The sequence below is a fragment of the Ranitomeya imitator genome, chromosome 2 (genome assembly GCF_032444005.1).
Source record: "Ranitomeya imitator isolate aRanImi1 chromosome 2, aRanImi1.pri, whole genome shotgun sequence".
NCBI classification, from domain to species: domain Eukaryota; kingdom Metazoa; phylum Chordata; class Amphibia; order Anura; family Dendrobatidae; genus Ranitomeya; species Ranitomeya imitator.
The window spans coordinates 273769658-273783670 of record NC_091283.1 but is presented as its reverse complement, the minus strand read 5'-3'; the positions used below and the strand labels follow the sequence as shown (position 1 = coordinate 273783670).

General features: G+C 47.8%; 1 protein-coding gene across 1 annotated transcript; it reads left to right on the top strand.

Moving 5' to 3' along the window:
* Positions 1–6523: 6523 nt before the first annotated feature.
* On the top strand, positions 6524–7979 carry LOC138666396 (uncharacterized). Its single transcript, XM_069754624.1, has 2 exons — positions 6524–7134; positions 7389–7979. The coding sequence occupies exons 1-2, from the start codon at positions 6694–6696 to the stop codon at positions 7977–7979; spliced, it is 1032 nt and encodes a 343-aa protein (XP_069610725.1). The 5' UTR covers positions 6524–6693.
* The last annotated feature ends 6034 nt before the right edge of the window (positions 7980–14013 follow it).

Genomic DNA, 14013 nt, shown 5'->3' with positions numbered 1-14013 from the left:
TGTCTGTTCAGTAAGTCGGGCCTCACTGTGCTAAATCTATTTCATCTCTGTGTTTGTAATTTTCATCTTTACTCACAGTCATTATATGTGGGGGGCTGCCTTTTCCTTTGGGGAATTTCTCTGAGGCAAGGTAGGCTTTATTTTTCTATCTCTAGGGCTAGCTAGTTTCTTAGGCTGTGTCGAGTTGCATAGGGAGCGTTAGGAGCAATCCACGGCTATTTCTAGTGTGTGTGATAGGATTAGGGATTGCGGTCAGCAGAGTTCCCACGTCTCAGAGCTCGTCCTATATTATTAGTAACTATCAGGTCATTCCGTGTGCTCTTTCCCACTAGGTCCATTATTGTCCTTACCACCAGGTCATAACAGTACAGGTGGCCCAAAGTATTAATGCATCTCAATAGAGGGATAAGAGAAGTTCTGAGACCATTTTTTTTTCTTTGCAGTGTGTTTTGTCTCTCTTTTCCCCTTTACCTCTGGGTGGTTCAGGATACAGGTGTAGATATGGACATTCAAGGTCTGTCCTCTTGTATGAATAATCTCACTGCAAGGGTACAAAACATTCAAGATTTTGTGGTTCAGAATCCGATGTTAGAGCCTAGGATTCCTATTCCTGATTTGTTTTTTGGGGATAGATCTAAGTTTCTGAATTTCAAAAATAATTGTAAATTGTTTCTTGCTTTGAAACCTCGCTCCTCAGGTGACCCTGTTCAACAAGTGAAAATCATTATTTCTTTGTTACGTGGCGACCCTCAAGACTGGGCATTTTCCCTTGCGCCAGGAGATCCGGCATTGTGTGCTGTTGATGCGTTTTTTCTGGCGCCCGGATTGCTTTATGATGAACCTAATTCAGTGGATCAGGCAGAGAAAATCTTGCTGGCTCTGTGTCAGGGTCAGGATGAGGTAGAAATATATTGTCAGAAGTTTAGGAAGTGGTCTGTACTCACTCAGTGGAATGAATGTGCCCTGGCAGCAATTTTCAGAAAGGGTCTCTCTGAAGCCCTTAAGGATGTCATGGTGGGATTTCCCATGCCTGCTGGTCTGAATGAGTCTATGTCTTTGGCCATTCAGATCGATCGACGCTTGCGTGAGCGTAAAGCTGTGCACCATTTGGCGGTATTATCTGAGCATAGACCTGAGCCTATGCAATGTGATAGGACTTTGACCAGAGCTGAACGGCAAGAACACAGACGTCGGAATGGGCTGTGTTTTTACTGTGGTGATTCCACTCATGCTATCTCCGATTGTCCTAAGCGCACTAATCCAGTATTGGATTGGAAATCTATGTCTGTGTCCAGCTGGGGTTGTCAGGGGGTACATGGTGATGATCCATTTTTGTCTATTTCGTCATCCACCCCTTCTGAAGTCCCGGAGTTTTTGTCGGATTACCGGGATGTATTTGATGAGCCCAAATCCAGTGCTCTACCTCCTCATAGGGATTGCGATTGTGCTATCAATTTGATTCCTGGTAGTAAGTGTCCTAAGGGCCGACTGTTCAATTTATCTGTGCCAGAGCACGCCGCTATGCGGAGTTATGTAAAGGAATCCTTGGAGAAGGGTCATATTCACCCGTCGTCGTCACCATTGGGAGCAGGGTTCTTTTTTGTGGCCAAGAAGGATGGTTCTTTGAGACCTTGTATTGATTACCGCCTTCTTAATAAGATCACAGTCAAATTTCAGTACCCTTTGCCGCTGCTGTCGGATTTATTTGCTCGGATTAAGGGGGCTAGTTGGTTCACCAAGATAGATCTTCGTGGTGCGTATAATTTTGTGCGTATTAAACAGGGCGATGAATGGAAAACTGCATTTAATACGCCCGAGGGCCATTTTGAGTACCTGGTTATGCCATTCGGGCTTTCCAATGCTCCATCAGTATTTCAGTCCTTTATGCATGACATCTTCCGAGAGTACCTGGATAAATTCCTGATTGTATATTTGGATGATATTTTGGTCTTCTCGGATGATTGGGAGTCCCACGTGAAGCAGGTCAGAATGGTGTTCCAGGTCCTTCGTGCGAATTCTTTGTTTGTGAAGGGGTCAAAGTGTCTATTTGGAGTTCAGAAGGTTTCATTTTTGGGTTTCATTTTTTCCCCTTCTACTATCGAGATGGACCCTGTTAAAGTCCAGGCCATTTATGATTGGACTCAGTCGACATCTGTGAAGAGTCTGCAAAAGTTCCTGGGCTTTGCTAATTTTTATCGTCGCTTCATCAGTAATTTTTCTAGTGTTGCTAAACCGTTGACTGATTTGACCAAGAAGGGTGCTGATGTGGTCAATTGGTCTTCTGCGGCTGTGGAAGCTTTTCAGGAGTTGAAGCGTCGTTTTTCTTCTGCCCCTGTGTTGTGCCAGCCAGATGTTTCGCTTCCGTTTCAGGTCGAGGTTGCTGCTTCTGAGATTGGAGCAGGGGCTGTTTTGTCGCAAAAAAGTTCTGATGGCTCGGTGATGAAACCATGTGCCTTCTTTTCTAGAAAGTTTTCGCCTGCTGAGCGCAATTATGATGTTGGCAATCGAGAGTTGTTGGCCATGAAGTGGGCATTCGAGGAGTGGCGTCATTGGCTTGAAGGAGCCAAGCATCGCGTGGTGGTCTTGACGGATCACAAGAATTTGACTTATCTCGAGTCTGCCAAACAGTTGAATCCTAGACAGGCTCGTTGTGGTCGCTATTTTTCTCCCGTTTTGATTTTGTGGTTTCGTACCTTCCAGGCTCTAAGAATGTGAAGGCTGATGCCCTGTCAAGGAGTTTTGTGCCCGACTCTCTGGGTGTTCCTGAGCCGGCGGGTATTCTCAAAGAGGGGGTAATTTTGTCTGCCATCTCCCCTGATTTGCGGCGGGCGCTGCAAAAATTTCAGGCTGATAGACCTGACCGTTGCCCAGCGGAGAAACTGTTTGTCCCTGATAAATGGACTAGTAGAGTTATCTCTGAGGTTCATTGTTCGGTGTTGGCTGGTCATCCTGGAATCTTTGGTACCAGAGATTTGGTGGCTAGATCCTTTTGGTGGCCGTCTTTGTCGCGGGATGTGCGTTCTTTTGTGCAGTCCTGTGGGACTTGTGCTCGGGCTAAGCCCTGCTGTTCTCGTGCCAGTGGGTTGCTTTTGCCCTTGCCGGTCCCGAAGAGGCCCTGGACGCATATCTCTATGGATTTTATTTCGGATCTCCCTGTCTCTCAAAAGATTTCGGTCATTTAGGTGGTTTGTGATCGCTTCTCTAAGATGGTCCATTTGGTACCCTTGTCTAAATTGCCTTCCTCCTCTGATTTGGTGCCATTGTTTTTCCAGCATGTGGTTCGTTTACATGGCATTCCGGAGAACATCGTTTCGGACAGAGGTTCCCAGTTTGTTTCGAGGTTTTGGCAAGCCTTTTGTGCTAGGATGGGCATTGATTTGTCTTTTTCCTCGGCTTTCCATCCTCAGACAAATGGCCAAACCGAACAAACTAATCAGACTTTGGAAACATATCTGAGATGCTTTGTTTCTGCTGATCAGGATGATTGGGTGTCCTTTTTGCCTTTGGCTGAGTTCGCCCTTAATAATCGGGCCAGCTCGGCTACTTTGGTTTCGCCGTTTTTCTGCAATTCTGGTTTCCATCCTCGTTTCTCTTCAGGGCAGGTTGAGTCTTCGGACTGTCCTGGTGTAGATACTGTGGTGGATAGGTTGCAGCAGATTTGGACTCATGTGGTTGACAATTTGACATTGTCCCAGGAGAAGGCTCAACGTTTCGCTAACCGCCGGCGCTGTGTGGGTCCCCGACTTCGTGTTGGGGATTTGGTTTGGTTGTCGTCTCGTTATGTTCCTATGAAGGTTTCCTCTCCTAAGTTTAAGCCTCGTTTCATTGGTCCGTATAAGATTTCTGAGGTTCCCAATCCTGTGTCATTTCGTTTGACCCTTCCTGCTTCTTTTGCCATCCATAATGTATTCCATAGGTCATTGTTGCGGAGATACGTGGCGTCTGTGGTTCCATCCGTTGATCCTCCTGCCCCGGTGTTGGTTGAGGGGGAGTTGGAGTATGTGGTGGAGAAGATTTTGGATTCTCGTATTTCGAGACGGAAACTCCAGTACCTGGTCAAGTGGAAGGGTTATGGTCAGGAAGATAATTCCTGGGTCTTTGCCTCCGATGTTCATGCTGCCGATCTGGTTCGTGCCTTTCATTTGGCTCGTCCTGGTCGGCCTGGGGGCTCTGGTGAGGGTTCGGTGACCCCTCCTCAAGGGGGGGGGGTACTGTTGTGAATTCTGTTGTCAAGCTCCCTCCTGTGGTCATGAATGGTACTTTGGCTGGTTCTGTCCATGGGCTTCCTCTGGTGGATGTGAGTGGAGCTGCGGCTTCTGAGTTTCCTTCTACAGGTGACGAGGTTAATTCGTTAGCTGGCTGCTCTATTTAACTCCACCTAGTTCATTGCTCCATGCCACCTGTCAATGTTCCAGTATTGGTCTAGCTCTCTCCTGGATCGTTCTTGTGACCTGTCTTCCCAGCTGAAGCTAAGTTACTGCTTGTTTTTCTCTGGTTTGCTATTTTTCTGTCCAGCTTGCTATTTTGATTTTGTCTTGCTTGCTGGAAGCTCTGGGACGCAGAGGGAGCGCCTCCGCACCGTGAGTCGGTGCGGAGGGTCTTTTTGCGCCCTCTGCGTGGTCTTTTTGTAGGTTTTTGTGCTGACCGCAAAGTTACCTTTCCTATCCTCTGTCTGTTCAGTAAGTCGGGCCTCACTGTGCTAAATCTATTTCATCTCTGTGTTTGTAATTTTCATCTTTACTCACAGTCATTATATGTGGGGGGCTGCCTTTTCCTTTGGGGAATTTCTCTGAGGCAAGGTAGGCTTTATTTTTCTATCTCTAGGGCTAGCTAGTTTCTTAGGCTGTGTCGAGTTGCATAGGGAGCGTTAGGAGCAATCCACGGCTATTTCTAGTGTGTGTGATAGGATTAGGGATTGCGGTCAGCAGAGTTCCCACGTCTCAGAGCTCGTCCTATATTATTAGTAACTATCAGGTCATTCCGTGTGCTCTTTCCCACTAGGTCCATTATTGTCCTTACCACCAGGTCATAACAGTGAGGTAAGTTATCAAGAGATTAGTTTGGAGATACATGGAGGAGAAAGGTTATCAATGGCTTTTTTGGACAGTGTTAGTAATTTTAACTGGAAACGCTGAGGAATATGGGAGCCAGTGAAGGGATTTGAAGAGAGAAGTGGAGGAGCAGCGAGAAGAAAGGTGGATTAGTCAGGCAGCAGAGTTAAGGACAGACTGAAGAGGTGGGACAGTGTTAGATGGGAGTCCACAGAGGAAGATGTTGCAGTAGTCGAGATGGGAGATGATGAGGGCATGCCACAAGCATTTTAGTAAATGGACGGTTGAGGAAAGGATGGATTCTAGAAATGTTTTTGAGCTGGAGGCAACAGGAGGTGGCAAGAGCTTGGATGTGTGGTTTGAAGGACATGGTGGAGTTAAGGGTTACTTTGAGGCAGTGGATTTCTGGTACAGGGGAAAGTATAATGTAATTTATTGTGAAGGATAGATCAGGTAGGGAAGTTACGTGAGATGGTCCACATGGACCTTAAGGAAGCGAGAGGAGAAGAAGGAGGATATGGCTAATAGACACTCTGGGATTCTCAGGGACAGCAGAGAGGTGATGTCTGGGCCAGAAAGGTAGATCTGAGTGTCATCAGCATAAAGGTGGTACTGGACACCATGAGACTTTAGGAATTGTCCCAGGACAAGGGTATAGATGGAGAAGAATAGGGGTCCTAGGACAGAACCTTGGGGGACTCCATCAGATAGAGGGTGGGATGAGGATGTAGTGTGGGAGTGGGAGATGCTGAATGTGCAGTTCGTAAGGTATGGGGAGATCCAGGATAGGGTGATGTGATGGTGTGATATGTTATGTGGGTATCATTTTGTGTATATTTATACTTTACTGATTTTCATAGTGTTCTCTTGTTTTCCTGTATCATTCCGTGTATTCTCCATATTGTCTAGAGTCTCAATTACCTTCCAAAAGGCTGATAATTGAATTAGCTCACTAACGATACAGACCTCGATGAGGGACGTCTTGTGTGACGTTGTAGTCACACAGGCGTGCCTTTGCGTTGCCTTTGCCGCCCCATTCAGTTACAATTGGTGGTCGCTACTGCGTTCTGATTGGTCGGCAGCCTAGCCATATGAGGCGACACGATAGCTCTTCCGTCCTTTGTTCCTTGAGCGCGTGGTGGATTGCAGATCGTTGTAGAGTTCTCCGGCCTGCGACTTCTATTCGTTTCTATTCTTCAACGGTTCTTCGGATATCTATACTTTGTGCACGGTAGGTATCATTTGGGGTCTCAAATGCGTTTCCATTCCCTTTCCATTCCCTTAGCACCTATTAATCTGCTATCTTTGCTCTGGAAGGAGGGAGGGAGTGCTTTGTTGGTATCTGTGTATATATACTTTATCACATGGAGCCATTTTAGGTAGTCTCGTGGGCACAGAGTGACCGCAGACAGGGTTACTAGACCTTATTTTTTAAATAATAAATTTGGCTCTATGACGGTTCCATTTGCATGGCAGAGGTACACAGGCAGCATTGTTGTGGTCAGTGGAGGACTATTGGAAGGAGGGACTGCAGACTGGCAGAGATTATTAGCAGTCCAGGCGCATTGTTCTGTATTTTACATTCACAGTAGTGTGGCTCATACATAACTCTTTTCAACATGTTGTTTAAAATTTTCCATATATGCTCACTGTATGCTATTCTTTCTTTCAGATGTCTTTCAATACCGAGGAATTTGTACGGGAATTGATTGAGATGTATCGATCCCTGCCCTGCCTTTGGCAGATTAAATCCGCTGACTACAGCAACAGAAATAAGAAGAGGGAGGCATTTGCCAAACTTGTTGCTCTGTTTAAGCAGCATAACCCCAGCGAGAAGGTGGATGAGAGTGTAGTCCGGAAAAAGATCCAGGGTCTACGCACAGTTTATAAAAAGGAGCTCAACAAGGTGGTGAGGTCAAAGAAGTCTGGTGCCGCCACAGACGAGGTTTATGTGCCATCGTTATGGTACTTTGACTTGCTTGGCTTCACCCGTGACCAGGAGCTCCCGCGCACAATGGCATCTTCAATGCGGCAGACCCTGGATGAAGACCCTGTGATCCCGACTGACACCCCTGTTGGAGATGTAAGTACCTTCTTTGCTTGCTTCCCTGTAAAAAGCTTTAAAACTTGGTCTCTCATGCCATAGTCGAGTAGAAAATAGTAACTAAGTTTTTCCCTCTTTTATTATGCTGCATTTTATCCAAGTTATCCCTTCCACTTCAGATAAGTACAATCCTTTACTTTTTTGCCCCACTCACTGCTCATACCGTTGAATGAAAAAATCCTATCCTGTACTACTAGTTCCTCCACTTAATTCTAAATTTTCTGTTCCTGCAGCAAGATCGGCATGATGATCTGTCCACCCCGTCCAGTGAGGACCTGCTGGGAGATGAACCAAGCCGGGCGGAGGCTACTGAGGGGTCTAGTGAAGACCCTGCACCCTCAACCCCCAACACAGCTTATGTACCACGGCGGATTAACAATGGTCGTAAAAGAAAGGACACCGTGTCGCCATCAACAGAGTTGGTCACTTTGGCAAAGCAAATGTTAAGCCAGCAGAGCAACAGTACCGTGGACAGCTTTGCCAACTTTGCCGCTGATCGGCTAGGGAAGCTGCAAGACACACAAAGGATCCACGCCGAGAGGGTGATTTTTGAAACTTTAAGCAAAGCAGCAGCGGGTCAGCTAGATGAAAGGTCAAGTGTGCACAGTTTTATGGACCGTGATCCTTGTTTATGGCAGCCAATGAATGAAACGCCTGAGGCAATGCGTGGCACACCAGCACACCGTCAATTTAGATCTCATCCGAACATGCCGCTTGCCCCTCCACCACAATATCCCAGGTTTTCCCATTCTTTTCTTGGGCAATTATCATCTCCGCCCAGCCAAGGATTTTTGAATGGTGAAAACCATTATGAAGAACTATAGTTCCATTTAATATTTCGGGTTATAAGTATAATTGTTGTATAGTTAAGTTATTTTATATTAAAGAGCTAAATTTAAATGTTACTTTATGTTAAAAATTGTTATAAATAAAATTGTTTTGATAATTCAAACTTGCAGCCTGCTTTACTGAATTCAGCATATAGTTATTTGCAGGTCTAGTAGGCGGGGTAATGGGCTGGGTGCATGTATACAGATGCATACATATAATGAGTGTGCGTGATAAAACATGTTTGTTGTTTTTTACAAAGCGTACACATCAGGGGATATAAACTGTTATTTTGTTTTATAAACAATATAAATATAACAACAACCTAATAAACTTAGTACAAAACCATCAACAAAAAAAAAAAAAATTAATGGCTGCCGCTATGCTGTTGTGCAGCCACAAAACGAGCCAGCATCACTCCGTGCTGTTTGACTTGCTCAACCAGTGTCCCCTGTGTCGCCATCATCCTCCTGTGTGATGCCTGGAGGTCCTCTAATGTTGGGATTTCTATGGAGGGAATGGTAAAACTTAGTTTGTACATGCATCTAACTATCATGTACGTGTTTGTTATTTAACACTTACGGTTTCCGGTTAAATCGGGTGATGAAGAACTAAGGGACCACCCGGATCCTCTGGCATCACCGCCTAGGGAAAGATACAACACTTCATAGTACACGACAGTCCTATCCTTTACGAGCTGTATGGACCTTTTTTTTGAAGTGCAAGAATTACTGGGGGACAAGGCTTCACCCATGTCACGGAGTGATGCTGGAGACCCTGTTGGTGACGAGCCTGTCGTTGACTCCTGCTGGGGCTCCGGGTCTGCTGTTGCTGGAGAAAAAAAAATTATTACATTATTACATACCTGAGGTGCTGCACTGTAATTACTGTTGTAACAAATGTGCCGCCATATACTGGGCCGTATTTTGGGTCATATGATCAGGGGCCTCATTTGTATGCAGGACTGTGCAGTGCCGGGTGTGCACGAGGAGCACAGTGCGTAGCCGGTTGTGTACGAGGCGTGCGGAGCAGAGCCTGGTGTCTACGAGGCGTGCGGAGCCGAGCCGGGTGTGTACGAGGCGTGCGGAGCAGAGCCTGGTGTGTACGAGGCGTGCGGAGCCGAGCCGGGTGTGTACGAGGCGTGCGGAGCCGGGTGTGTACGAGGCGTGCGGAGCCGAGCCGGGTGTGTACGAGGCGTGCGGAGCCGAGCCGGGTGTGTACGAGGCGTGCGGAGCCGGGTGTGTATGAGGCGTGCGGAGCAGAGCCTGGTGTGTACGAGGCGTGCGGAGCCGAGCCGGGTGTGTACGAGGGCAGCAGAAACACTAAAAACGGTCGTGGCCATATACTATGCTAACCTATCTTAACAACACTCACCACGATGTGGAAGGCTCTGTGACCGGATGCTGGCTAGGCGCTCACTGGACCTGTACTGCAGATCCGCCAGCTTCTTCCGGATCTGGGTACTGGAGCGCTGCACTCCAAATCTCTGGGCTAGGCCCCGACTGATCCTCCGCAGCACAGCCTGCTTATGGAGGACGGGATGCTCTTGGTGATTATGACACCCATAATCACGGGCATCTACCTCAGTTACTTATTTAACGCACTTCTGCGTCACCCCAAGGCGTTGCACGACGCCTGGCCGCCATTTTGCCGCCACTAGGTAAAAGCAAGGCCGCAGCACTGTCCTTTAACCCGCCCACAACGCATCAGCGCCGTAAACCACGCCCACGACGCATCAACGTCACCGCGGTTATTAGAGGACGCTACTGCGTTCGCGAAGGAAGCGGCCTGTAATGTAATCTCCAGGTCACACCGAAGACGCTACTGCGTTCTGAATGTTACGCATTATCAATACAGCGTCTCTGGTTGCACTGGAAGACTGGAGTGTTGGTGGTTTCATGTATGGATATGTATTAATGTTTAGATAGGTATTTATATTTGTATGTCTGTGAGTATGTATGTGTATATGTAGGTATCTGTGTAGATTTCAATGTTGATGTATATGGATGTATCTGTATACATAGGAATACACGTATGTATATACGGGCCCTTACTGCAGAAAGAATGAGAAACAAAGCTTTTTCAAAGTAAAACACACAGTTTATTAGACAAATCAGTACAATAAGTAAAACAGTGTATAAATGTCAGTAGTAGCCCACTATAAGTTCTGATGCTGCCAAGTAACAGCATCAGGACCGTTAAAATATTGGCAGTAGTTGTCTCGGCAGGTCTTCGCATCGTGGGTGTTTCTGCCAGGTAACAATGGTTGAAGGCCTGCAATTGCGGGATCATTTGCGCGCCATTCACCGAGCTGCACTTCCCCATTTACTAGGCCCACAGAGTCCATGAAGCCAGGTGGACTGTACGCCAAAGCATCGCGACGGCGAAGGAAGTTGTGAAGCACACAACAAGCCAAAACAACGGAGTCTATCGATTCAAGCTTCATGTTAATATGCGTGTGGAAAACTCTGAAGCGATTAGCCATGATACCGAATGCATTTTCTACAACCCGACGTGCCCTTGACAAACGGTAATTGAAAATTCTTCTTTCCTCTGTTAGACTTTTTTGGGGGAACGGTTTGATAAGATTGGGATGAAGCGGGAAGGCCTCATCACCGACAAAAACAAAATTAAGGTTGCCTCTAGTCTCAGAGTTGGGAGGCAAGTGAAGGTCACAGTTGTTCAAACGCTCTCCAAAGAGTGGGTGCTCTAAAACGCCACCATCGGAAACCCTTCCGTTCATGCCAACATCTACATTTATAAATTCATAATTCGCGTTAACAAGGGCCATCAGGATGATGCTGAAGTAGCCCTTATAATTAAAGAAGTAGGATCCGCTGTTCGGTGGTTGACTGATCCGGACATGTTTCCCGTCCAAAGCCCCACCACAGTTTGGGAACTGCCAAAGGTGCTCAAAATCGGAGGCAATCTTTTTCCATTCCTCCTCCATGTTGGGAAACTGCATGTAGCTACGTAGACTGTGGAAAATCGCATCACATGTCTCTGGAATTAGAACGCTGAGCAGGGTCCTTGAAATGGCTGAAGAAAAATGCAAGTCTTGCAGCGAGCGCCCGGTGGCCAGGAATCGCAGCGTGACTGCCAATCTTTCATCGGCCGGGATGGCAGCACGCATCACTGTATCCTTCCGTTGAATCAGTGGAGTAATTCTTTCCAGTAAATGTTTGAAGGATTCCTCAGACATCCGCAGATAGTTGCGGAAATCATGAGGATTCTTATCCTGAAGCTCTCTTACAAGTTGCATGTGGGACAAATCAGACCTCTTCTGCAGCCATTCTCTGGTCCACATGCTACGCCTTCGTTTGGAACGCCTCTCTTGCATCCGGGCCTCATCTTGCTGCCGAGCTTCCTCTACTAGCAATGCAGCAAACACAACAGCACACTGCGCATTGTTCATGATGCTGCACACTGAAACACATAAAAGAAAAAGAAGATAAAGTTAATAAATAAAAAAAAAATAAAAAAAAAATCAATTCCGTTACCATGCATGACAGAAAACATGCTGTATGGGTGTGCAAGTACAAGACCCCCTAAAATAGCAGCCCGTGTAAAAGTATATGTACACAGATAGCAGACAAGCCCTCACTCCATCCCTCCACAGCAATGATAGCAGGAAATTATTTTTAGGTGCCCTATAAAAAAATTTAGGGGACAATGAAAACGCACTTGCGACCCCAAACAATACCTACCATCCACAATGTATAGTTGTCAGAAGAATCCTTGCAGAACAGATTATCGAAATGGAAGAGGAGTCGCAGGCCGGAGAACTCTACAACGTTCTGCAATCCACCACGCGCTCAGTAACAAAGGACGGAAGGGCTATTATGTGTCGCCTCATAGGCATGGCCGCAAACCAATCAGAACGCAGTAGCGACCACCAATCGGAACAGAATGGGCGCGGAAAAGGCAACGCAAATGCACGCCTATATGTCGGTGTCTGAGTCGTCAATGAGGTCGTTGGTAAGGTGTCAAACAAAGCGATGTGTGTTCCCCAGCGGGACCTCAACGATCAAAAAATGGTCCAGGCCATTCCGGCACGACCAGCGATCTCACAGCAGGGGCCTGATCGCTGCTACGTGTCACACATAGCGAGATCGCTACTGAGATCGCTGTTGCGTCACAAAACTTGTGACTCAGCAGCGATCTCGCTAGCGATCTCGCTGTGTGTGACGGGGCCTTTATCATAGCAGCCATGTGACAGGGTCACAACGACCAACGACATCGTTGTACAGGTCGCTACAGGTCGCCGCATCGCTGCTGCGTCGTTGGGAAGATCGCTCTGTTTGACATCTCACCAGCGATCTCATAGCGACGCAGCAACGATCCCGGACAGGTCGTATCGTTGTCGGGATCGCTTAAGCGTCGCTATGTGTGACAGGGCCTTTAGGTCCGGACCACCAGTTATGACTAAAGGTACCTTCACACGTAACGATATCGTTAACGATATCGTTGCAACGTCACGCTTTTTTGTGACGTAGCAACGATCTCGCTAATGATCTCCTTATGTGTGACAACGATGAGGCCCCTGCTGGGAGATCGTTGGTCGCTGGGAATGATCAGGACCTTTTTTTTGGTCGCTGATCACCCGCTGTCATCGCTGGATCGGCGTGTGTGACGCCGATCCAGCGATGTGTTCACTTGTAACCAGGGTAAACATCGGGTTACTAAGCGCAGGGCCGCGCTTAGTAACCCGATGTTTACCCTGGTTACCATTGTAAAAGTTAAAAAAAAAACACAACATACTTACATTCCGATGTCTGTCACGTCCCCCGCCGTCAGCTTCCCTGCACTGACTGTCAGCGCTGGCCGTAAAGCAGAGCACAGCGGTGACGTCACCGCTGTGCTCTGGCTCTGCTTTCCGGCCGGCGCTGACAGTCAGTGCGGGGAAGCTGACGGCGGGGGACGTGACAGACATCGGAATGTAAGTATGTTGTGGTTTTTTTTTTAACTTTTACAATGGTAACCAGGGTAAATATCGGGTTACTAAGCGCGGCCCTGCGCTTAGTAACCCGATGTTTACCCTGGTTACCCGGGGACTTCGGCATCATTGAAGACAGTTTCAATGATGCCGAAGTCATTCCCCTGATCGTTGGTCGCTGGAGAGAGCTGTCTGTGTGACAGCTCCCCAGCGACCACACAACGACTTACCAAAGATCACGGCCAGGTCGTATCGCTGGTCGTGATCGTTGGTAAATCGTTTAGTGTAATGGTACCTTAAGACCTCAAGAGTTGAAATATGTAACGCTCCCCCTGAAAACAGGTTTGAATATGCACTGATAGGCTACATTTTATTTTTTTTAAAGGGAACCTGTCACCCCGTTTTTTCAGATTGAGATATAAATACTGTTAAATAGGGCCTGCGCTGTGCGTTACAATAGTGTATGTAGTGTACCCTGATTCCCCACCTATGCTGCGAAATACATTACCAAAGTCGCCGTTTTCGCCTGTCAATGAGGCTGGTCTGGTCAGGTGGGCGTGGTGACATCGCTCTTTTCTTCCCCAGCTTTCCGTTGGTGGCGTAGTGGTGTGCGCATGTCGCAGTGACGAATCCACTGCGTGCACGTGAAGAAGCAGCGCGCGATCTGCGCTATTACCCCCTGTCATCGGTGGGGGCGGCCATCTTCCTGGGGCCGCGTGTGCGCAGATGGAGTGCTCTGCTGCACGGGGCTTCAGGAAAATGGCCGCGGGATGCCGCGCGTGCGCAGAAGAGATCGCGGCGGCCATTTTCCCAAAGCCGAGATGCAAACTCGGCTTTGGGAAAATGGCCGCCGCAATCTCTTCTGCGCACGCGCGGCATTCCGCGGCCATTTTCCTGAAGCCCCATGCAGCAGAGCACTCCATCTGCGCACGCGCGGCCCCAGGAAGATGGCCGCCCCCACCGATGACAGGGGGTAATAGCGCAGATCGCGCGCTGCTTCTTCACGTGCGCGCAGTGGATTCGTCACTGCGACATGCGCACACCACTACGCCACCAACGGAAAGCTGGGGAAGAAAAGAGCGATGTCACCACGC